The sequence below is a fragment of the Astatotilapia calliptera genome, chromosome 19 (genome assembly GCF_900246225.1).
Source record: "Astatotilapia calliptera chromosome 19, fAstCal1.2, whole genome shotgun sequence".
Lineage (NCBI taxonomy): Eukaryota > Metazoa > Chordata > Actinopteri > Cichliformes > Cichlidae > Astatotilapia > Astatotilapia calliptera.
The window spans coordinates 25,052,657-25,076,228 of record NC_039320.1 but is presented as its reverse complement, the minus strand read 5'-3'; the positions used below and the strand labels follow the sequence as shown (position 1 = coordinate 25,076,228).

Below are 23,572 nucleotides of genomic sequence, written 5' to 3'. Positions count from 1 at the left end.
AATTGCAGGGAGACTTTAGAAAGAAAACGGGCTCATTATCAGACTAAACGTCTGTGCCACACAGGAGGCTCTGTCATCTATTCAACAGCCAGCTCTAAAGCGTTCTCCCCATATGTTCAGTGCTGCGTCTCAGGTAACCCAACTATGTCTCTGTGGGGCAGCTGTGACTCAGGGAGTGGAGCAGGTTATCCACTAAACAGAGGCTTGTGCTTCATTTATTGGCTTTTCCGCCCGCGACCTTTGGTGTGTCTTTGCACAAGATACTGATTCCCCAAAATGGTCCCTTAGTTACATATTTATGTAAAGCACAAGTGCTATATGTATGAATGATGCTTGTAATGCTTTAAGTATTCAGCAAGGCTAGAGGTATATAAATAAAGTCCATTGACCATTTCTCTGGTTAGTTTAAGAACCTACCTTATATGACCACCCGAGCTTTTAGTGTTAGGTTAATGCATATGTTTATACTCCACATCTGAAAGATGGTGACACTTACAGCTTCACAGGGCAGTCAAAGGGTCTTTTCTAATCCTCTGAAATACAGCTACAACGGATGAACTCTCAGGAAGCTTTTATGGCATGGAAGCATTTGTCTCATTTAATGATCGGCATCCTGACCTTGTTAGTAAATCTTGTCTGGGTGGGCATTCTCGCTGCCAGCGCTGGTTGGCAGAGGATGACATCACCTCCTCTCGTCTGCACACCGTATGAATGCGTGTGTATGCATGTGTGTGTGTTCACAGGCTGATGTCATGGTCACTTAATCACTGCCAAAGTTTAACGAAGGCTGGGTCAGGCTGTGGGTGACCTGGGACCGCGAGGCCAGTGCAGGGATGCAGATTTGCGTTAATCCTACCTAAAATTTGGCAAAGAGAAAACCACACAGCGATGTCTGCCTGCACACAAAACTTCGGTCTGGTGCTCTTGCTTTAACAGAACTAAGTCTGTATTTCTCCTACAGACAGTAGATTTATGTTATACCCCCACACCTTTGGGGCAGAGAGCTGTTTGATCATGTCAAGGGCAGCCCATCAATAAGACAGCCTGTACTGGTTTTAGCTCTGGGGAGGTTTCCTAATGATTATCTTTTGACTCAAAAACACAGTACCTGCTCTGATATAGATCAACAGACATCCAGCCCAGTCAGTCATGACCATCTGCTGATTTGGCATTTATGGTGAGGGCAAAATACTCAGTATATACAACAGCAACATGGCTATACCGGCTTCAACTAAAGAGAAAGTCTCACAAATGCCGTCACTGGTATGGGGTAAATTCTCAGTGTCTCTAGCAACCAGTGAGCGAGTGAACTCATTGTGCCGTAGTCATTATCACTGCATGGTGTTGAAGCTGGCTGTAGCCCCAGTACTCCCATCTCCCATTCGTGAAGAGCTATGCCAGCCTGCTAATCAGCAGCAGTGGGAGACTCGCTGTGGGTGGGGTGGCGCGGGTAAAGCAGTCTCATATCAGACTGAGTGATCTGATCCGCGCATGAATGGCCAGAGCAGCCTTATCTTGTCTGCAGAGGGGGAAAAAAGGAGATTCACAGAAAGGAAGTGTCAAGGATAGTAAATGCGGCCAACATGGTAATTAACCACAGAAAAGAGGTACCTAAAGAGCTGTATAGCTGGCGTGGAGAACAGAGACAAATTTGTACAAACAAGCTAATGGGCGCACCAACTAATGTCTCTCTGGGTCAGAGGAATTTCTCTTGTTAATTTGACAAAGCAAAGAAAAAAGGCTGGGAACATTATTGACAGGCTACAGTGAAGCTTTGAATCTAGTCAGAAAATACAGCCTAACCATTCTTTCTCTGTCGTGCCACCATTGACCACCTCCGCTCCTCCCTCGCTCTCACTCCCTCCTTAGGTAAAGGATGAAATCTACATGTCCTTTCTCGAACAAAGGCACTGGGAGACCTTTTCATTTAAAGGGTTCTTGATTTTACATCTGTCTTGCTTCAGCTCATTTATATATATTACTCTGATTATCTGTCCCTAAGGTCTGTTCATAAGAAGACAGTGATGGAGCTGAAAGACTATCAGGATAGTTCCAACTGTGGCTGTCCCCTATTTTTATGTCAGTTTGATGTATAACAGTGAAAAGCACACTGGTGGTAGCAGCAGTAGGGATGAGAATAATTACCGGTTGCACTGTCAGAGTGACCAATGCCGACATTAGTATTGTCTTTTACTCATCATCTGTTGCCAATCATTGCTCAAAGGGATTCGATGGTGGTGAAGCATGTAGAACTCTGTTAGGAGACAGTCCTAGCACTTTAAAATAAGCCCACCTCAGAAAAGCAAACACTGCAGAAAAGCAAAGGTAACCATGCTATGGAAGGGCAGAAAGGGAAGAAGGAAAAGGTTATGTGATATATCAAACAGCTTTATTACTGTACGAAAAATGTAGGTGGTGTTGGTTTTATTGTTTGCCTTCAAATTTAATCCAGCAGAGTTCATATAAGGGGCACTGTGTCAGAAGGAGAGGAGCCGATAGAGCTTTGTGCTGCATGTACTTTCATCTGGCAAGTCTCACACCCACTCTGTTTGCCGATATGTTGTAGTAGGCACTCTGCAGCCAAAGTAGCAGCCTTTCAAACAATACTGGCTGGTTGGGGGGGCTGAGAGGGCTTACTGGTAAATTGGCAGCCCAGGGAATACAGGGTACTCTCACCCCAGCGCTCACCCACTCACATGCTTTCATTCCCCTTTTTACCCTTGACCATTGACTGACTGCATTCTCTCTTAGTGGCCAGCATAAATCTGCCTTTCTAAGAAGTCATTTGTTCATTGTCTGTCCTCTTTTTTTGTTTTGTTTTTTTTTTAATCTCCCTCAGCTTTCCAGTTTAGTCAGAGCATCATTCATTGAAGAAATCCATTTTTCTCCTCTTAAGTACATCCTTCCTTATCCTGTCTCGCTCCTTATGATTAATACCGCTCTCATTCTTCCGGCTAATTACATCTGTTAGCAACGACAAAAAATAAATAAAATAATACAAATATGTAGTGTACACATGCTACCCCAAAAACACAGGAACACACATGTACTCTCGGGCTCATGGATGCATACACTGTAGGCATACTAACCAAATCTGTTTGAAGTGTGGGACCCTAAAAGAAGAGAGGGCTCCTGCATGCATTAACTATTCATGTGACGTGTGGTGGGGTGCATGCATGTGTGTTTGTGCAGAAGGCTGAATGAGACAGTGAGTGTGTGTGTGCGTGTGGGTAGAGAAAGAGAGAGAGAGAAAGAGAGCACTCGCAAATTGCGCCGCAAGCAGCCAGCAATCGAGCGCTGACACCTCGTCTGGCAGTCGGAGGGAAAAGGGGCTGGGCTGAGGAAAGAAAGGGAGAGAGAGAGGGAGAGGTGGGAGGCAGGGAGAGAGGAGGGAATGTATGTGTGTGTGTGGATGTGTGTGTGTGAGAGAGAGAGCCAGGGAAAGAGAAATAGAGAGAGACACGGCAGGACAGCTGCCAGAATTTCTCCGATTGCAGGAGAAGGACTAAGAGGTGGAACAGGAGCAGGAATTCTTCTCATTCTCAGCTACTCAAGGAAATCTTGCAGCCCAGCCAGGAGCGCTGATTATTTTCCCTGCCTTCTGCCTGTAAGCAGTAGAGCGTCTGGGAAGGACCGAGGCATAAGGATCTGTAACCACTCACAGCAGACAAGTACGGTGGATTAACTGGATGAGGGGAAAAAAGCAGCCTATGGGATGACTGAAGAATTGGATGCGAAGAAAAAGTAAAACTGAGTTGGAGGACAAGCCAAGTTTCTGCGGTTTCTGAACTGCGTCTGAACTTTTGCAGGTGAAGGAGACACGCAAGGAGTTAGAGATGCTTTCGTAGTGCATGAACACAGGAGGTGCACATCCTCATCCTAACCTCGTCCTCACCTTCTCTTAAGAAACTCTCTGGATTACACCTTCACTGCGCACCTACTGGTTTTCCTGAAGGGCACTCATCCTGCCTGCCCACCTCCACCCAGCCCCACCTGCCGCTTGTTCCATTCAGTTACTATGACGCCCACGCCTCCCACTCGTCGCTCTCCCTCTGCCCCCCGAGCTTCTCACAAGCCTCTGTGAAATTAAGTGGAACGTTGATGATCGTAGCGAAAAGGACCTCTGTGCCTTGAGTAGCAAGCAACCCCACCTCGCTGTGTAATTGCTGAGTGTGCCGGCGTAGCAAATGTGCAAATAATGGAGAAAAGTGACAACACGGACAAGGACAGCAAAGTCGAACTCTATCAGTTGCCTGTTTTTTGACTATGAGCATAAACTAGATAATGGATTGGAAAGAGCTGTAAGTATCTCACAATGTGTGCATGTCGGGGGGGGGAAGCTTTGGCTCACTTTTCTAACATTCAACAGAATTCATAAAGCATGAGTGTATGTTCAAGTGTTTTCGGGCTTCACTTCCTCATACATATAGAGTCTCCTTTGAGCATTTTAGAGAAAGTTGTGAAGGAAAACAGCTTCATTAGCATTGAGATTGAGTGAACAGGTGGACAAGCTGTTGTGGGCAAAGAAATCTGAGCCTCTCTTCACTGCCTCTCTCTCTTTTTTTCCAATGACTGATCATATAGTTGTGTAAGGAGAGGAGAGAGAAATGAGAGGACGTGGGAGGGAGAGGTGGGGAGAGACAAGCAGTTTACCTGTGTACGTGTGACTGTGTTGAAAAAAACAAAGCCCTAGCATAATCATCCCTCACCTTCCATTCATGAACATGTGCACTGATTGTCATTGTGTTGCATGAATTAAAGCTCAAGGTTACAATCGCAGCTTTGGGCTGTGAACGCTACTCGCTGGTCAAAACAATTATAAATGAAGTGGAGTGGCTTTTTTTCTATGCTACTCTGTGGGTGCTGCTTGATTTCTGTCTAAACTCAAAGAGAAGAGAGAATGAGGTGAGGGGTGAGAGAGGGAGAGAGGCAGAGAGAGACAGAGGGACAGGGTAGATTTATCTTGAATGAATGTGCTGCGGATGCCTCTCATAAATGCGCGTACACACTCGCAGACTCGCGCCGCCACGTGTACTCTGCTATAGTTTCCCCTTTCTTTCTCTCCATCTCGCATTCATCTATTCCATCTCACTCCGTGTCACACGATCCGTCTCGCATGCTATCACACATAGGCAGCTCCCCGGGGAGCGGCTTCTCCTGTAGTCTTCTTGGATGCAATAATTATTCCATCAGCAAGCAGTGTGTTCGCTGATTGTGCTCTTGGGCTGTCACTGCAGGGGGTGTACAGTGGAGAGGGGAGGGGGTGGAGAAGAGGAAGCGGGGTGGGTTGTCACTCCAGGATACAAGGAGATAGGGACGAGAGGTGGGTTCTGTTTTTGGCAGCAGCCCACCTAGTCCTGTCCAGAGGAGCCCAGAACACAGCTAATGAGCTCAGGCTGGCCTTTTAGAAAAATGCTACTCACCAGGACATGGATCTGTTCCTTTTTGTACTCCAGATTTCCTCTTTTCTCCTTTTCATGTTCTCTATGTATTCTACCTCTCCTCAAAAACCTTGCTCTGCAGATTTTTCACATTCTATTCTCAACTTCAGGTCTTAATTCTCCGCGCCACACTTCCCTTCATGTTGACAACCGCCCCTTTGTCTTCCCCGTACTTCTCTGAAATCTGACTGCTTAAATGAAACCCATTTGAGTGCATTTGAATTACCTTTGGGTATTACTTTCCTTACTGACCTTGAATTACTGCCTGAGGTGTGTGTTAACTGATCTAGGGCAAAGCAAAAACTCGAACCACCTGGACCGGGGTCCCTGCAGGCCAGGCAGAGATATTGGTGTTGCCTATAAAGTTGAAGAAGTTTGCACAAAAAAGAATGACTCCTTCTGATTGTTCTATGGAGATCTTCTTGACTTTGAAAAGAGACCAGAATGACAGCGGAATTTAAACTGTGAAAAAGGTCAATTCACTTACAGAACTGGGTTCTGTTTGGTATCAGCAGAACTGTCATGTGACTATCTAGATATCACTAAACTAACATCTGATTATCGAGGTTGTTTACAACTTCCAAAATACATACATGTTGTAGGTTTGTCTCAATAGAATAGAATAGAATAGAAAACTTTATTTGTCAATTTCTTCAAATGTTCTTGCCATACAAAGGAATTGAAATTACGTTTCACACTGTCCCATGCGCAGACATTGACAACAATAAAGTGCAGATGCACAACAAAAACAACCCTAACAATAAGGTAATAATACTAAATACTAAAACAATATGGGTCTTTTCTAATGCTTTTCTAGCTAACAATTACACATCAGGAGAACCTCAGTGCTCAGTATCTTGCCCAAGGATACTTTGGGATGCAGCCAGCAATTGAACCACAACTTCTTATTAGTAGATCATCTGCTCCATCTTCTGAGTCACAGCCACCCAAATGATGCTGTCATCATTGCTTAGCTGCAATGATTAGCAGAGAAGGACACAAGTATGCGGTAGAGGGAAGTGTTTCAACAGTCCTCAGCTGTCACATCCACGACAGTTTTTTTGCTGTGTTTGATCAAAATACATGCATGTATTTCCTGTGGCTTTACAGTCTGCGTCTGGTCCCTTTGAGCAGAGAACCTGGTGACCATTTGTCTTAGAGAGCTGTTCTGTATAAAAACATAAAGGTGTAAGAGAATTCCACTTTTAGTTTAAGTCGAGAGCTGAAACATTATCCTTCTTGTTATGGGAGTATGAGTTGGGAGTTGAGGGAAAAGCATTTTTAGAGTGGAGAAGGGTTGGGAGTGGTGGCATAGTGTAACTCACCTCCTGACTTTGTTTACTTTGGCAGACTAAGAGCAGATTGTTGACCTTTATGTTAAAGTGTTAGCGTGTGGTTTTTGTCAAGGTAGACATTTAAAATCAATAACCTCTTGGTAGGGTACCTCCTCAAGAAAACATTACCTGAGAGAGAAAGAAAAAGGATTTGCTTAACTTTACAGCTTGGTAGTTTTCTAAGTATAGCTTTACTTTCAAGGCTTTTTTCCCCCTTCCCACCTCCAGGGCAGCTCAGAAGCTGAATCTTTCCTCCAAGCGGAAGAAAAACCTGCCTTCCCTGCTTAACCCGCAAGAACCCTCCATCTACCCGACCAACTTCAGCGGTATCCTGCAGGTCTCGCCACCCCCTGCCCCACCATGTCTGCTCCGTGCTGTTTCCAAAGTGAAGGAAAATCCAGGGATGGGAAAGGTGAGAAAAGACACACACAGAGGCACCAGAGACAGAATGCTTTTAATGCACAACAGCTATACAACACGTGCTCTCATAAGCCACCATTCCCTTCCTCCCTTGCCCTGCAGAACTGCGTGCGCCAACATTTATGGATACACACAAACCCCTATTTGGAGGGTTGAATGCAGAGTGGCGACAGACTGGTCTGCAGGCAGCGTGCTGTCTGGTCCAGTCCATGCAGATGCAGCCAGATAAGCCTGCTGGAATGTCATGAATTCACTCAGTTTGTGTGACCAGCATTCCTCTCTGTGAACACAGAAAAGACAGTAAAAACTATAATTCACCAATCTGTGGTCACGTTAGCATCAAGACTCCTAATTCCATTTTAGGTGCAGTGTGCAGTGTTGAAAGTCAGGCTGCCAGCGATAGAGCAGTCATTAAACAAAGCTGTATAAACACATCTCTCTTCCTTTGTGGTTTATTGGGTATTGTTTGTCTGAGCTGGCGTCCTGTATTTATAAAGCAGAAGAAGTCCCCTAACAAGATTAGATCCCACCTGGACAGGAAGTGCTCGCTTCTGTTGCCAGGTATCCAGACGGTTGAAATTTTGCCACATATTGTAAATCTCCCATTGACACGGGGACTTCATAAAAAACCTGTGCTATTAACAAGCCTACTCAAGCTCACACCTGATGTATATGATCCATCTGTGCCGTTTAAGCAGCTGGTTTTCAACGGGAGATCAGGATTTATGACATTTTATGATATTGTTCCAAGTCTGCTTGCACAGATTTTCAGGTTTTCTTATAGTAAAGTAAACAGATCTGTGTGCTTTCCTGGTTTGTCTGCCTCTCTTTCACCTGTGGAATCGCACGTGAAATAACATTTTCAGTCGCTTTCACGGCTTCTCCGGATCTGTTTCATTCGAATTCAATCAATGTTTCCAATCAGGTGTAGGTGGGTCACTTCCACTTCTCCACTTTTGACCTAGACACAGTTCTTTCAGGTGTAAGGAGCTGAGTGGACGGAGTCATGCCAAGCCTCACTAATGGATTTTGTGGGGAATCAAGGGACAGGGAACCAGGGGCCATTAGCACGGTGTGAAATACTACAGCCAATCCTCTGTGGCCTCCACTATCTGATCTCTGCCAACGTAAATAAAACAGGGACATTAGCTCACTTGGTAGCCTCTGTCTGGTGGACAGACATGTGGTTGTCATATATGGAAGCCCTGTTTAAATGACATAGCAAATCTAATTCACTCAACATATGCACTTGTCAGTCACAACAAGAGTCCCCTGTGGAGTATAAAGAGTGCTTGCACTTGGCCTGTAGTATCCAAGATGAATTCACTCAATGAAAGAAAGGGTTTTCCAGCCACATTGTTTGTGAGTGCAATATTAATATACGAGTCAGGGAAGAATGGTCCTTTTGTGTAGGCGTGAAGATGGTGGAGAGTCCTGAGCTGAGCAAAGCAGCCCTATGTCAAAAAGGGAAGAGAGTTGGTTGTATTTTAAGGGTTTTATTTCAGTGCCTGAGAGGCACCATAGGTACTTTTTTAACAAGCTTTAAAATGACTCTGGATTGAGTTCCCTGTCATGTATACTGTAGGACAGAAGCAATTCAGCTGATGTAATGTTAGGCGCAGCACTAAATACTCTGGGAGTTGACAGGGACTCTAAAGACTGCTAAACATATCCAAAGAGCCATTTCTGTTCCCTGTCATTCACAGATATATTTCCAGAGAGCCTTTGGAGAAATAGAAGTGGCGCTATCTGACCATCAGATTGTAAAGGAATATAGAGATGTCAGAATTTCTAAAGAGGTGTCATATAGCCTGACACACATAAGCACACCCACACAAACCACAAACTGTGCATCTATGCATTAGAGACATAGGTTGTCTGTAAAAGAGGTCCTACCACAAGGCATGAATGGGCATGTTAGTGAATCAACATCTTTAGATGCAAGATGCGATCATGTTTAGCATACCATGTTGGCATCAAGAACTATATGTTGACCTGGGGAAGGTGTTAAGAATCTACGCTCATTTTATAAATATAATATGTCTCAGAATATAGCAGGGTGGGTCACTTGACGGCCAGTCGTTTTGCAGGCAATAGAGGGAAAGGAGAGAAAAAGGAGAGTTAGGAGGTGGAACAACAGGCAGGGAGGGCATATGCTCCTGCACTCCCACGCTGGTGAGCTGTTCCTGGTCCAGAAAAAACAATCTCTAGTGGGATAATCCCCCAGCAGGGAGCTGCACACACACCAATTTCTAACATTTTCAGCTGTGACTTTCAATACTCACCTTGCTGCCTTTTACTAACACCATTAGCCAATGTGTTGACCCAGGGAGAGTTTCCATGGTAACTTTCAGTGTCCATCAGCTCTGACAAAGTGAACGTGATCTTAATGCACAAACGCTGAAGGACCTTCAGTTTGCAACTTTTATATTGAATGCCTGCCATATGTTTTTCCCGTCTCTTCGCTTAGTGCACTATAATCAAAATGTCTGTCTTTTTGTCGTGTTTTTGTGCCATCTCAATTTCTAACACACCGCTGTTCTCTCTTTTTGCTTATTTGATGTTGCTTTAGGTGAAAGTGATGATGCGTATCTGTCCGTCTCTGGAGGCTGCAGACTCCTCAGAGTCTCAGTCTTTCTTGAAAGTAGACAGTAGGAAGAAGCAGCTGACCCTCTACGATCCTGCGTCCAGCCCACACTCTAGTTCAGGGCACAGGAGATCCGCCACTGTGGCCGTCCCAAAGATATTTGCCTTTGATGCTGTTTTTACCCAGGATGCTTCACAAGTAAGGGCCAGTCTTTGTGTATGTGTGTGTGTATTAGAGCAAGAGAGCTATTTTTCTATTTGTTATCAGGGAATTCAGCCTCTCAAGGGCAAAGGGACGTCTTTATACTTGCAGGGTGTGACCAGAGGCTTAGAGAAAAAAATGCCTTTCTTGGGTCAAGGGGCATTCTTAGCAACATGGGCCTAACAGCTGGGCTTTTAAGCCCTCTACGGAATGATTTGAATCCACTCCACTTATATCTAACCACTCCTTTCATAGGACAGCTATATCTAACCTCAGCCATTTGGAAGACACAGCAGGCATAAGTGCTGAGATCAAAGTCAAAGGTCAGATATACAGTATGTTTAGTACATGTGACTTAGGAGCGGATCAGATTTGCTCTCTTCTCATATTAAGACAAACACCAAAATCTTTTAAGAGAATGACTCAATCTGTTTTTGCTCAAAGACAAAATTAACAGAAAATCCAAGGTACGGTAATCTGAAGTATTGTTTGCATGTCGCCATGGTGCAGCGAACTCTAAATAACTATGACAACAGAGTGTAGGATGTCATCACCTGTGTAGGATATCCAGAAAAACCTCAGATTTTTTGCCTACTTTGAGCAATTTTTTAAAATTAAGTAAGCTGCTGATGGCTAAAGACTAAATGTTTCTGCTACATAGTTGAGGCCAAGCTGCTAGATTGTGCTGCTGGGGCAGCACTGCTGGTGGCTAACAGTAACAACAAGCTGTTCTGCTGTTAGAGGTCTTGTTTGCTGTGTGATGTATGGGAAGGGGCCTTTGCTGCTGAAGCCTTGCCCCAGAGGACCTCTGCTGAAACAGATTGCCTCGACATGCAAGACACGGAAACAGACATTAACAAACAAACACACACGCACTTGAGTGATGAAAAATACTGAAACTAATAACATGAATTGGTGTAAGCAATGCCAAATGCTCACTGTGCCTGTTTTACAGTGTTCCTCGAATTGCAAACTGACTGTGAAGGGCCTGTCTCTTTGTGTTTTTCCACAGGCTGAGGTGTGCTCAGGGACAGTAGCTGAGGTCATCCAATCTGTGGTGAATGGTGCAGACGGCTGCATCTTCTGCTTTGGCCAAGTAAAGCTCGGTAAGCTTCTCCACTGGCAACAGATTAGAGAAGTGCCTTTGTTAGCCAAAGAAAACTCTCATTGCTCTTTGTTAGCTACACTTGATGTCCACAATTGGCTTAGCGGTGCACTGGGGTGAGTCAAGGAATGGGTGATTGAAGGAAAAGGAATGGATAGTGAGTCTGGTGTGGGGGTGAGGGGTAAAGTGCTGCATTCAGGCTTCAGGGCTCAGTCTGTAATTAAAATCTTAGTAATTGGCCTGGCCAGTGTTCTTAGGCTGAAGGGCCTGCTTTTCTCATGCAGCTGTTTCCAGTTTCTGTAATTCTGTGCAGAATGACTGTGTCTGGAACAGGTCCCTGGATTAGCATTTGATTTAAAAGAAAAAAGTTATTATTATTTTATTTTTGCCTTTCCAAATATTACCTCAAATCCTTCACATCTGCCATTATTAATTTTTTTTCAGCACCATTTGTTTAGCAGAATAACCCTTCAGAAAATATCCAATGCCAGTGCCTATTTCTTTGTGAACTTCAGGCCTATTTCAGACAGGTTGATAAAAGAAGCAATTTTATTTTGAACATATAGTGAGTGCAGCCGGCTTCCACACACAAGGCAATATTTTTATCCCCCCCCCTCCTTTCTTACATCCTCAGGCAAGACATACACCATGATTGGCAAAGACAGCTCCACTCAAAGCCTAGGCATTGTGCCCTGTGCCATTTCTTGGCTCTTCAAGCTCATCAACGAGCGCAAGGAGAAGACGGGCACGCGCTTCTCAGTCCGCGTGTCTGCAGTGGAAATCTTTGGAAAAGATGAGGAGCTAAAGGACTTGCTGTCTGAGGTGTCGTCCGGCAGCCTGCAGGAAGGCCAATCCCCGGGAATCCACCTGAGAGAGGATCCCATCTGTGGCACTCAGGTGAGAAGTGTTCCATCTCTCCACTTTTTCTTTGTTCACTGATCCTTTCATTCTCTCTGTGGGTTATAAAATATTAGTCTGACTGAGTATTGATCTTTTACTGTCTAGGCTCTAGCTCTTTTTTTCCCCTCAAAGATGTTTAAAGTTCTTCGAGTGCAATGTGTGTATATATATGTGTGTGTGTTTTTATCTCCCGTGACTTCCTACCCTACCTGCTCTTAAAACCCTTGCTTTATATTTTCTACCCAACCCTTCTGTGGTATTGATGGCTTTCTTCTTACCTTTGTATTGACTCTTCTGTCAGCATCCGTCAGAATCTATTACTGATGTATTAGTGTCAGCCCTCTATAATGCCATAGAAGTATTACTGGGTGTGTGTGTGTGTGTGTGTGTGTGTGTGTGTGTGTGTGTGTGGTGGGAGTGGGAATAGCAGAGGGGGGTTGTGACTGTATGTTTGAAGGCTCTCACAGGTGTTGCTGTCAGATGTTGTTTTTGGGGGATATGCATGGACTCTAACTTCAAAGGGTGTGCAGTACTATGAATCTCCCTCTTGCGCTTTCCTTCAGCAGCTATGTGTGCCTTCTCTCTTCTGCCTCCTCCTTCCTTTCCTTCTGTATCCCACCACTGCCATCATCACATCATGTTGAGGTGAAGAGCCCCTGCCTCCTGCTCCACTATTACCTCTCCTAATCCTCCTCCCACTGTGTGCATATCTGCTGTTTTAATAGCCCCTGAGACCCAATCTAATGGGCAAGAAATGTGTGGCAGAGTCCAATTAACTGGTTACCTTCTCTTTCTCGTTTCTCTCTGTCTCTCTTTCTTTTAAACATCAGTCCTTTTTCGGATACCCTGACCTTATTCTCTGGTTTTCCTTTCCCGCCCTTCAGCTTCAAAACCAGAGTGAGCTTCGTGCCCCAACTGCTGAGAAAGCCGCCTTCTTCTTGGATGCAGCCATTGCTGCCCGGAGCACCAGCAGACCGAATGTTGATGAGGACGAGCGACGGAACTCCCACATGCTGTTCACACTGCACATTTACCAGTACCGCATGGAGAAGACTGGAAAAGGGGGAAGTTAGTATTATTGCATTACTACTGCCCTGCAGCATAGGACCAGAAAGTTGTCCCTTCAAATTTATAGTAGAAAATTATAGAGTGAACCATGCGCAAGCAGCCAGATTAGTGAATGAAGTCCACACTTGCTCTAAAAAGTACTAAAATACAAGATAATCTAGATTAAAAGGCGCCTCCATTTAGTTATCACTAATTGTTGTTGGGTTTTTTTTTAAAACATAAGCTCTTTAGATGGCTAAGTGGATTTGATCGCACTTTAGCTTTTAATGGAAAATCGCAGGCTCTTTTTTGCGTTTGATGAATTCATTCTGGTCTCTGCAAAACAGAAATGTATTTGCATGCTTGTAATACATTGTGGTTAAGAGTAAGTAAAGCCTGCTGGTTTATGAACAACATCAATCACCAACAGGATAATGTGTAGCTCTGTGATTTACAAGGACAGACGCTGGCATTCGCCCTGTCTGCATTTTTAAATTATTCGATGGGGGACTGTGTTTCTAATTGTCAGTAGATTCTCTCGTTTTACGTGTCTCACCAAAGGAGACTCCTTGTTGCCATGAGTTACACATCTGGTGGAGGTTTAGCAGTCTGGCTGCAGTCTTACTCATAAATAATCCAGACAGCTCAAACACAGCTATGCCACTCCTGTCATCAGGGCACTTTGTACAGGCAACTTACTCCACATAGGGAGTGTCTGTTTTGCTCACCTGGTTCTTCTTCTGCCGTTGGCAGTGTCGGGTGGACGAAGCAGGCTGCACCTTATTGACTTGGGGAGCTGCGAAAAGGTCCTGAGTAAAAGCAGAGATGGAGGAGGAGGCTTGTGTCTTTCCCTGAATGCACTGGGAAACGTCATAATGGCTTTAACAAATGGAGCGAAGCATGTACCCTACAGGTGAGAACACCAACATGAGGTTTTAGAGTCGGCTGCGTTTTAGCTTCCAAGAAACTGTATCTATATGTTAATTGTTTCAGGCAAGTCACCGCATGTGTTGTCAACCTTGCAGGTTTTTCTGTGCGACTGTTCAGTTTGTTTAGTTAGCTGCACAACAGCTTTCACTGGGGTTGCACAAGATTATATTGTAGTTACTCAAGTATGAAAAGATTAATGACTTGTCATTTGGGAGTGTTTTTCAGCTCGGAGGATTTAACGTGCCTGCCCCAGTAAAATATTACTGGGCTGTTTGCTAATAACAATGTAAATGCTCCCTGTAGAGACAGCAAACTGACAATGCTGCTGAGGGAGTCCCTTGGCAACATCAACTGCAGAACAACTATGATTGCCCACATCTCAGATTCCCCAGCCAACTATGCTGACTCGCTCACCACTATCCAGCTGGCATCCCGGATCCACCGAATGAGAAAGAAGAAATCTAAGGTACGGCATGTAAACATGTGCAGTAACACACTGATAAACCGATGAACAAGCAATATGAAATTCCAGTGACACCACTAACGATGCATTTGTATAATTTAAGAACTTATTATAATCCTTATAAATCTTAATAAAGCTCCATTTAATGTTGCTCATTGTTTATAAATGATAAATGAAGAGTAATCGTTATTATTAAACATTATTTCATCATTAAGTGTTGCTATTGTAGCAATTACATTCCTAATGTGCATGCGTAACTTTAATTACCTTCATCATAAATCACAGCATTATTAAAGTCCTTAAATTTGTCTTCCTCGTGTAATTTTGGAGCTATTTCGCAAATGAATGTGTTAATGCTCCCACAAATGAAATATTATTAGTGCAGTAAGTCAGAGCTAGTTTCTCTCAGCTCCTCAGCACATAATCATGTAATCAATACCACCGCCTAAGGAAGTGTGTGATGTATTCCCTTAGATTAGGGAAATATATGCTCCAGATAATTAGGTGAAATGACAGCATGTATTTATTTAGTCCCCATTATAATTATGATGCAGGCCGCAGACAACAATTTGCATTATTGACATTAGTTTCTGTGGGGCTATTGATGTGCACTTTTAACCTCTAGATAAATATTGACTGGTAATATTATAGGAATTAAAATATGCTCTGAAATGGATTTTGCTGCAAACTAGTAAGATATGAATCTGCTCTAAATTATAAGAATTAAAGTGATTTTGTAAATTGCAAAGTCTATTATGTTAATTTTCCTTTTATCATTTTGTGAGATCATTTACAGATCTCTACTCTGTTCTAACTTGGTTTTGCAGTATGCATCTAGTTCATCTGGAGGTGAAAGCTCGTGTGAGGAAGGGAGGATCCGGAGGCCCCCCCACCTCAGGCCTTTTCACCCTCGGACAGTAGCCCTGGACCCAGACCTGCCCTGTTTGCTAAGTGACCCAGAATACTCCTCTAGTAGTGAGCAGTCTTGTGATACTGTTATTTATGTGGGCCCTGGGGGAACTGCAATCTCAGACAGGGAGCTTAGTGACAATGAAGGCCCACCTGCCTTTGTTCCAATTATCCCTTCTCTGAACAAGAAGAAGTCTGCAAAAGAGGGCCCTCTGGACAGAGACCATTTCTTTAAATGCAACACATTTGCTGAACTGCAAGAGAGGCTTGAGTGCATAGACGGCAGTGAAGAACCTACTGCTTTTGTTGGAGAGGGAAAACGATCCCAGGCTAGCCCCAAGATGGACAAATCTAAAGAGAGCCAAAGCTCTGTTTCACCAAAGACTGTAGCAAATATTTCTTACAACCAAGAGGGTATCTCACCCAAAAAATCTCCTAAATCGGTCCCCCCGCAGCCATCTTGCAGTCCCAGTGCCAAATCTAAAGTTGACAGTGCCAAGAGGCAATGCATGCCTGTGGAAAGGGTACCATCAGAGAGTGTTCAAAATGTTTGCAGGACCAGGGCTGATGGTGAGAAGGCCTTGGTTTCAGAAAACAAGGTTAGTGCAAACAAACTGGCACCTGCCGCTGCCCCACCTACTGAACCTGTGGTGAGAGAGAAGATTTACTCCAGCAAGAAATCCTTGCCAAAGCCAGCCCCGCCTCCTTCACAGCAGAGAGAAAATACTGACAATGAGGAAAGATCAAGCACCAGAATGCCACCTGTTGGAATGAGCCACCAAGCTGCGAAAAGAAGGGATCCGTGCACTTCGCCTTTACTTAGAGCTCCGGTGGAGGTGTGCCAGGTACGCTCGACGTTGAGGGAAAGATGTCTGGACCGGGACATCCTTAGAGCGACCGTCACCCTGCAGCAGCCTGTGGAGCTGAACGGAGAGGATGAGCTGGTGTTCACTGTGGTGGAGGAGCTATCTATAGGCAGTATAGTAGATCAAGGCCGGCCATCGAGCATTATTAGCTTTAACAGTGACTGCTCTCTTCAGGCCCTGGCCTCTGGTTCTCGACCTGTCAGCATCATCAGTAGCATCAATGATGAATTCGATGCCTACACATCAGCCGCTGGAGGGTCAGAGGTGAACATTTCAGTGGTCACAGCCCCTCAGGAGGGAGGAATGGCGTGTATAGACAGCAGAGGTTCATCTATCAGTTCTTGGCTGAGTGAGGTTAGTGTCTGCACCTTGGAAAGCGAAGGGGCTCATTCCACAGACGTCTTCCTTCCACAGGCCAAACACATGGGCCCAGAGGCCACCGTTTACTTTGACTCCCTGGATATGTTTAATTGTGTCTCCTCGCCTAGAAATGCCAAGAACTCCCTAAATGACAGCGGATTTAGTTTTTCTGAACTAGACAGTGATAGCGCCGCCTCAAGCAAGCTGTCACTGACAAAGTGCCCCCCATCACCAGAATCAGCAAAAGGCTCCCTAAAATTTACATCTAAAATAACTAAAGCTCACTCGCTTAGCTCCTCCCCACAGGGCCCAACTATAGTCCACTCCAGTCTTCCCAGGAAGATTAAACCTACCTCATCTATCTCTCATAGCAGCAGCAGTAGCAGCAGCAGCAGTAGAGAGCCACTAAGGCAAGAGGTTAAACAGGAAGATCCTTGGAAGTGCATTGACAACCACTCTGAACCTCAATTTTCTGACTCCAGCAATACCAGCAAATTTCTCAGAAATCCCCCCAGTGGCATCCCTTCCAGCAAAACGTCCAGCAACACCAACAGTGTACCTCGCTCTCCCAATGTGCAGGGGTCTACCTCAGCCCAAAGGGTGGTTGATGGCTGTGAGAAATCAGCCAGCAGGAATCCACCCAGCAAAATGCCTCAGCTGAGACGAGGTGCCACCACCCTGGGAACAGTGCCCGTCATTCATTCCACCACGGACTACAAGGGAAGCCAAGATATTGTTGCATCTGCCACAAGCCTTAAATTTTCCTCTCTGGGGAAAAACAAGGCCAACTCCCAGAAAGCGAGCAATTCCGCTAAACCCGACTGCACCATGCCTCCTCCTCCTCCAGTGAGAAAATCCAGTCTTGACCATAAAACGAAGACACTGCTGCCCCAAAGTGCCTTAAAGACAGCATATGGGGAGGCAGGAAGGACCTATGGAGCGAGGGCGGCTGTATCAGAAGATGAGCTTGAGGTATCCCACAGAGTAGACAGTTTCAAAACCTCCAGCCTCAACATGGCCAAAGTTACCTCCAGTTTGAAGGCCAAAGGGCCTAGAGGAGAGGCTGGGCAGCACTATGGCAGTCAGATATCACTGGAAAGGTGTGAAAGTCTGTCCTTATCAGGTTCCAGAGCTGCGCTTAGTAGAGAGAACAGCGGGGCAAGTCTTGGCAGCAGTAGTAGCAAATCAAGCAAGTCCATTTCGCGATTCGGTATTCCCAATTCATCCAGCGCTCCTATTGCTTCCTGTCCATCCTCCCCAAGTGGAGGAAATGTCAGCAAACCTGGACAGGTAAAAGCTTCTGTAAATCCTAGGTCATTGGGAGCTGTTAATGGTTCTAAGGCACGTTCACTATCAGCCAACAGCTCCAAGGGCTTAAGCTCCTCCACAAAGTCTTTGGCCGCCCCATCTACCAGAAACACTAATGCCAACCTCCCTCCTTCTGGACGGACATCGGCTCCTCGGACCACCGCTGCAGTCACCAGCAAGCCTGGAAGAGGCACTATCATGGGCACAAAGCAGGCCATTAGAGCTGCAAATAGCCGTGTGAGTGAACTGGCAACAGGCAACATATCAGGAAAACACGTGAAAGCTTCAGCAGACTCAGACAGTGGGAATGACAGCGGGGTGAATGTGAGTGATGACAAATCCCCAGTAGCCATGCTGCCTTCTCCATACAGTAAAATCACAGCACCCAGGCGACCTCAGCGCTACAGCAGTGGCCACGGCAGTGACAACAGCAGCGTGTTGAGCGGGGAGCTACCTCCGGCGATGGGACGCACAGCTCTGTTCTACCACAGCGGTGGCAGCAGCGGATATGAAAGCATGATCCGTGACAGTGAAGCCACAGGCAGCGCTTCCTCTGCCCACGACTCTATGAGCGAGAGCGGCTTCTCATCTTCAGGGAGAGCAAAGAGCTCCAAGTATCCCAAGAAGAGAGCAAACGGTGAGAAACTAATTTGGGATTTCGGGGTTTTACAAGTAATCTAGAAATGGGTAATATTCACAAATATTGTGATATACATTTCGTGGCACACACCCGAGTAATAAATATGTGCTGTCTCAGAGGAAATCAACCATAAATTTGTGGATCCATTGTTATTACAACCACAAATGGGCATTTCATCGGATTTTGTTTCCTTCTGAATCAGCAGCATGCATAATTCATACGTAGAGTAAATGCGAAAAACGTTAATGAATGTTTCAGACAAGGCATCTTTGATGTGTGTATTGATCAAATAAGAGTTGAACATGGGGATTTTTATGTAGGCCATTGTCTCGTGTATAACTGTTTCAATTCATGTAGGATAAACCAACCTTTTGAATCCACATATCTCATGAAACTCTTATAAGTATGCAGTCGCCACAGCTCAACCAACCACTGTAAAGCCTTGCATCACTTTATATCTCAGAGTGGGATTTATATATTTTTTTCTATAGATCCTAGCAAATGCTGCTGTTGTATGTTAGCAATCTAATTGGTGCCTGTCTGCCTGGTGCTTTAGGCTTCCAAAGAAGACGGCTAATCCCAGCACCCCTGCCAGACACAGCATCTCTGGGGAAGAAGGTGAGCACAGCAGGTCAGTGGGTGGACTTGCCTCCTATGTCTGGACCACTGAAGGAACCCTTTGAGATCAAGGTGTATGAGATCGACGATGTGGAACGGCTCCAAAGGCGCCGTCAGGAGGAAACCGCAGAGGTGAGCAGACACAGGTCACAGCTGGCTTGTTTTGCTGGTTTAGTGGTTCATCTTTCTGAACCCTGTTTTGGGTAAAGTGAAGTCTGGGTTGATGCCGTGTAAATCCCACTTGCTAAGCCTTAGCAGCATTTTGCATCTGCAACATCAATGCCATACATTAAGATACAATCACACTGACTTGCAGTGTGGGAATTTCTTAGCTCCCTTCTCCCCAGCTTCTTTTTAAAGAACAGGACAGGAATAATATGTCCCAGACGTCTGACCTTCAGCCAGCTCTGTGGCAAATCCTGGAGTTAAAATGTCTGCGTCTCCAGATTCCCAGTGCTTGGTATTTTGGCAGCACTCCTTGGGAATGTCAAGAGTTCAGTAGGCAATTACCAATGAGGGTTAATTGGTCTGAGTATGACTGATTACTCGCCTCACTGCTGAATGTGATGGTGATACGGTGGGGTGTAAAAATGAAAAAGAAGACTGCGGTGAAAAGATTGGTCAGAGAATGTGCGATGATTGCGAGGACACCTGACACCGACCCAAATCAGCTCAATGACAGCAGTCATCACTGAGCAGTCTGCATTGCTGACTCCTCCTGGGTCATTAACTGTTTCCATGAAGTGCAGCTGGAGGGGGATATTTTTAAACTTATACATATGAAATCAATGACAGGAGGTAGTCTGATTTACTTTTCTCCTCATCATCAATGTCAATTTAGTTCTTTTACTGTTTTTTGCACCTATTACAAAATTCCAGTTAAAATCCATTGCAAACAGAATATGTTTTAATATATAACACTCTGTCTTGTCCAACACACTAACTTGTTTTATTGGTTTTTTTCCAATCCCGTGTTCAGCAACCATTCCAAGACGTTGACAAGGTGAGCTCGTTTTTCAGAGAAACTGATGTTTAATTAAAAGCAGCACAGACTGTATTACCAGCGAGCCAAATGTGACATACAAGCAGTATATTATCTGTTTGACTTTATTTCACGTTTATCAATGAAGTTTACTGATAGCTTCTCTTTTTTATGTAATGCAACCGTTTGAACTTTTTAACTGCATTTTTGATAGTTACTTAAATCAGTATAATCTGTCTTTTTCCCCTCAGGGCCTGCTGTATTTTAACAGTAAGCTGAAGATGCTTGAGAGAAGGCAACAGCAAGTGAAGGAAGTGAGGGCAAAGCATCAAGTGTTATTGGAGGAGCTGGAAGACACGAAGGCCCGACTGATGATGGACCCCAGCAAGTGGATAGGAGAGTGTAAGTCACTTCCTTTGAGAGTAAGATGACAAATAAACTTTGGTAGCAGACAATGTAACTAAATCCTGCTTTCCTCATTCCAACAGTTGAGGTGGACCAGAATTTGGATAAAGAATCTCCAGAGTATCTGGAGGCCTTGACACAGGCCACAGAGGAGCTGGAGTTCTGCGTCAACCTGTGCAAGGCCCGTGTCATGATGGTGACGTGCTTTGACATCAGCATGTCAACACCTGGCACTCAGGAGGGGCTACGTGAAGTCGAAGTCTGAGGACAAAAGTAAGTAGGAGCGGGAAAGGAAAGGAAATGGAAGTGAGAAGAAAAAGAACGATGAAATGTAGCAGTCAGTGTGTAGAAGTCCCTGGGAAGAAGAGCAAAAGACGGAAGTGAGATGAGAGTGGATCTTAACATGTAAACAGAGGAAATCTTGACCACCTAGCTACAGTGCCTCATTACCAGGACACGGCAGAGGAATGACACATGAGCACAAACGCTGTTGCCTCTATGGCAAAGCAGTGGCCATCACCTACTCAAGAGTCAATGAACAACACCTGGAAGTGCCTTTTTTATTGTTTTGTTTCGAGTCGTTATTTTTCCTATGGCGCAGGTATCTTAAGCGTACCTACTCCCTGAACATATTGCTTTTAAGAAAAATATTTTATATTCCATTGTATAGTGTATTAAATGAATATGTGATGTGTACAAATGTCCTTTTTATGGGGAAAAATAAAGTAAAAAGAAAAAAGCAATAAGCTAATGTTATTGCTCTCCCAGACTGCCTTTTCTCTCGTTTCAAACCTCAGTCAGCATTTTATCCATGATCATTCAGCCTCCTGCGCCTTATGTTAACTCTCTGGTTCTGTAGTTTTCTAAATTTTCAAACTGGACTATGTTATTTCATCAAGGACTGTATTTGCTGTCATCACTCATCTCCTGCCAGCTGTCCTGTGAAAGCTGCTTGCAGGGTAGAGTGAATGTTTTTTTTTCTCCTCCAGTTGCCTTGTTCAAAATGGGTCTCAGTGGATGCACTTAGGTAGAGCAGCAGTTTTGTTGTGGGAAGGAGAGTTTATTCAAACTGTGCTTGCCCGTGTTTATCTCACTAAAATAAAAGTTTAAGCCAAAACATATCAATCAGAGGGGCACTGTGATGGACGATAAGTGATTGTTCTTGATTCAGCCATTCTTTCTGGTGCCTCAGTATGTGGTCATGCAACGTAACCTTCCCTCCACTCACCTACAATGATCATATGATGACTGGTTACACTTCTACCGGTGCCCATCAGTGAGCCCACTATTTCTCTAAATGGGCTTTGACTGGGGGCTTTTTATATACTGTAAAATAAAAAGGAGCACTGATGAGCACAAGTCAGCCAGTCTGTTAGACACTACTTCTTTTTTAAGTGCTACCAAGCCTCAGCTCTATGCATTCCAATACATTTACTGCAACTACAATAAGAACCTCATTACCGAGTAAGGGCAACCACCTAGTTTGTTCTCTTTTGTCCCTACTCTACTAATCTACTAATTATTGACGTTGATCTAATGTCTCAAACGAAGACTCCAGAATTTCTCCATGAAACGATACAGTGAAAAGCAAAAGATTGCGGCATTATTTAGCAAAATCAATCATGGCATCAGCTCTTCATGGCTGCCAGAATGTGCTTATGAATCAAACAGCTGACACGGAGACAAAAAAGATGATTGGTGAAAATGATTGTTGAGAAAAACAGACTGGCTTTGACGTATCTTGCTGTGTTTGACTTCTATATCTATGACAAATACGACTTTGTTTTCTTTGTTTTACAAAGATGGACTATCTCAGGCCCTCTCTGAAGATGCTGCATGAGATTTTTAATCACTTTTAAGAATGATTTCTACTCCATTTTTTACCATTCTAATTTTTTACAATAATTTCTGTGTGTTCACTAATGTGGGGTTATGCTCATGAATTAAAGAACTATTACCAAACCAAGACCTTTTTTCCAAGAAATTATTATATGTAAGGTCATATTTCATATCAAAACCCATATTTTCTAATACCTTTCTTTTTGTATAGGATTTTCAGACCCTGTGTATAAATGTACAATATGGCAGCTTGTGTTTTACTTTTACAGTACTTGTGAATAAAATGTTCCTTCCTACCGATGATTCGGAGTTGACTTTTTTCACCCTTTCATGTGTTTAATACTATTTATTCTACAATTATTTTCACAAAATTCCAAATAAATACCTTTACTACAGTGGTAGCTTAAAACAGCAACTAACCAGGAGAAACCTTTGCCACAGGATTACAAAACTAGACATGGCACACTTGCCCTTTTGTTTTATGTTTGTTTATTCAGCATCTTCTCTTTTAAAATGAATGCGTGTAGAAAAAAGTGCTTTAGTGAATGAGCAAGTTGTTACTCTATGGAAGCCCGTTTCCGCCACAAAAAAAAAAAGTATCCGTAACTCGAAATTTTGAGAAAAGTAACTCGAAATTTCAAATCAGCGCTGCCGAGCAGTAATCTATGTGAATGACGTCATTTCCTTGTTACCCGGAAGCTGAAGCCCTCAGGTACAAATGCTACAGCTAAACTACCGGTATTACAGCCAGTCATTAGGGCACAAATTGCTGAGTATTTTCAGCTTGGCTTCACAAATGACTTGTGTTATTAGCTGAATCACATGGCGTTACTATCAGCAAACGTACTCTCGAAAGCGCTAATTTGTTGCACATTCCTCTGAGCCATATCCTTCCGGATAACAAGAAAACAATGCCAGTCACATAGATTAATGATTGGCAGAGCCAACTCGAAATTTCGAGTTACTTTTCTCAAAATTTCGGGTTGATAACCTCGTTCAATTTTGAGTTACGGATTTTTAAAAAAATATTTTAATTTTAGTGGCGGAAATGGGCTTTCATATTACTCAGACGTATTCAGAGTATAAAAGCACTATATAAGAACCAGTCCATTTACTAGTATAGATCCATATACTTTTACATTCACATTGCTAATGATTTTTTTCCACAAAATAAAAAATCACACAACAGACTGTATTGTCCTCGTCTAATGAAAGCA

General features: G+C 44.0%; 1 protein-coding gene across 5 annotated transcripts in view; it reads left to right on the top strand.

Annotated features, from left to right (window-relative positions):
* kif26ab (kinesin family member 26Ab) overlaps window positions 1–22,651 on the top strand; it is a 69,691-nt gene extending 47,040 nt beyond the window's left edge. For 4 of the 5 annotated variants that reach the window (XM_026151645.1, XM_026151646.1, XM_026151647.1 and 1 more), the window contains 12 exons: window positions 7,004–7,187; window positions 9,768–9,980; window positions 10,996–11,089; window positions 11,723–11,985; window positions 12,873–13,056; window positions 13,789–13,948; window positions 14,269–14,431; window positions 15,256–18,508; window positions 19,068–19,261; window positions 20,109–20,132; window positions 20,363–20,513; window positions 20,600–22,651. In XM_026151645.1, coding sequence (XP_026007430.1) covers window positions 7,004–7,187; window positions 9,768–9,980; window positions 10,996–11,089; window positions 11,723–11,985; window positions 12,873–13,056; window positions 13,789–13,948; window positions 14,269–14,431; window positions 15,256–18,508; window positions 19,068–19,261; window positions 20,109–20,132; window positions 20,363–20,513; window positions 20,600–20,781 — 5,065 coding nt within the window. In that variant the 3' untranslated portion in view covers window positions 20,782–22,651. Of the gene's footprint in view, window positions 1–3,422; window positions 4,302–7,003; window positions 7,188–9,767; window positions 9,981–10,995; window positions 11,090–11,722; window positions 11,986–12,872; window positions 13,057–13,788; window positions 13,949–14,268; window positions 14,432–15,255; window positions 18,509–19,067; window positions 19,262–20,108; window positions 20,133–20,362; window positions 20,514–20,599 lie in introns of those variants that run through there. The other variant, XM_026151649.1, reaches the window with a different exon arrangement.
* Window positions 22,652–23,572: the final 921 nt, after the last annotated feature.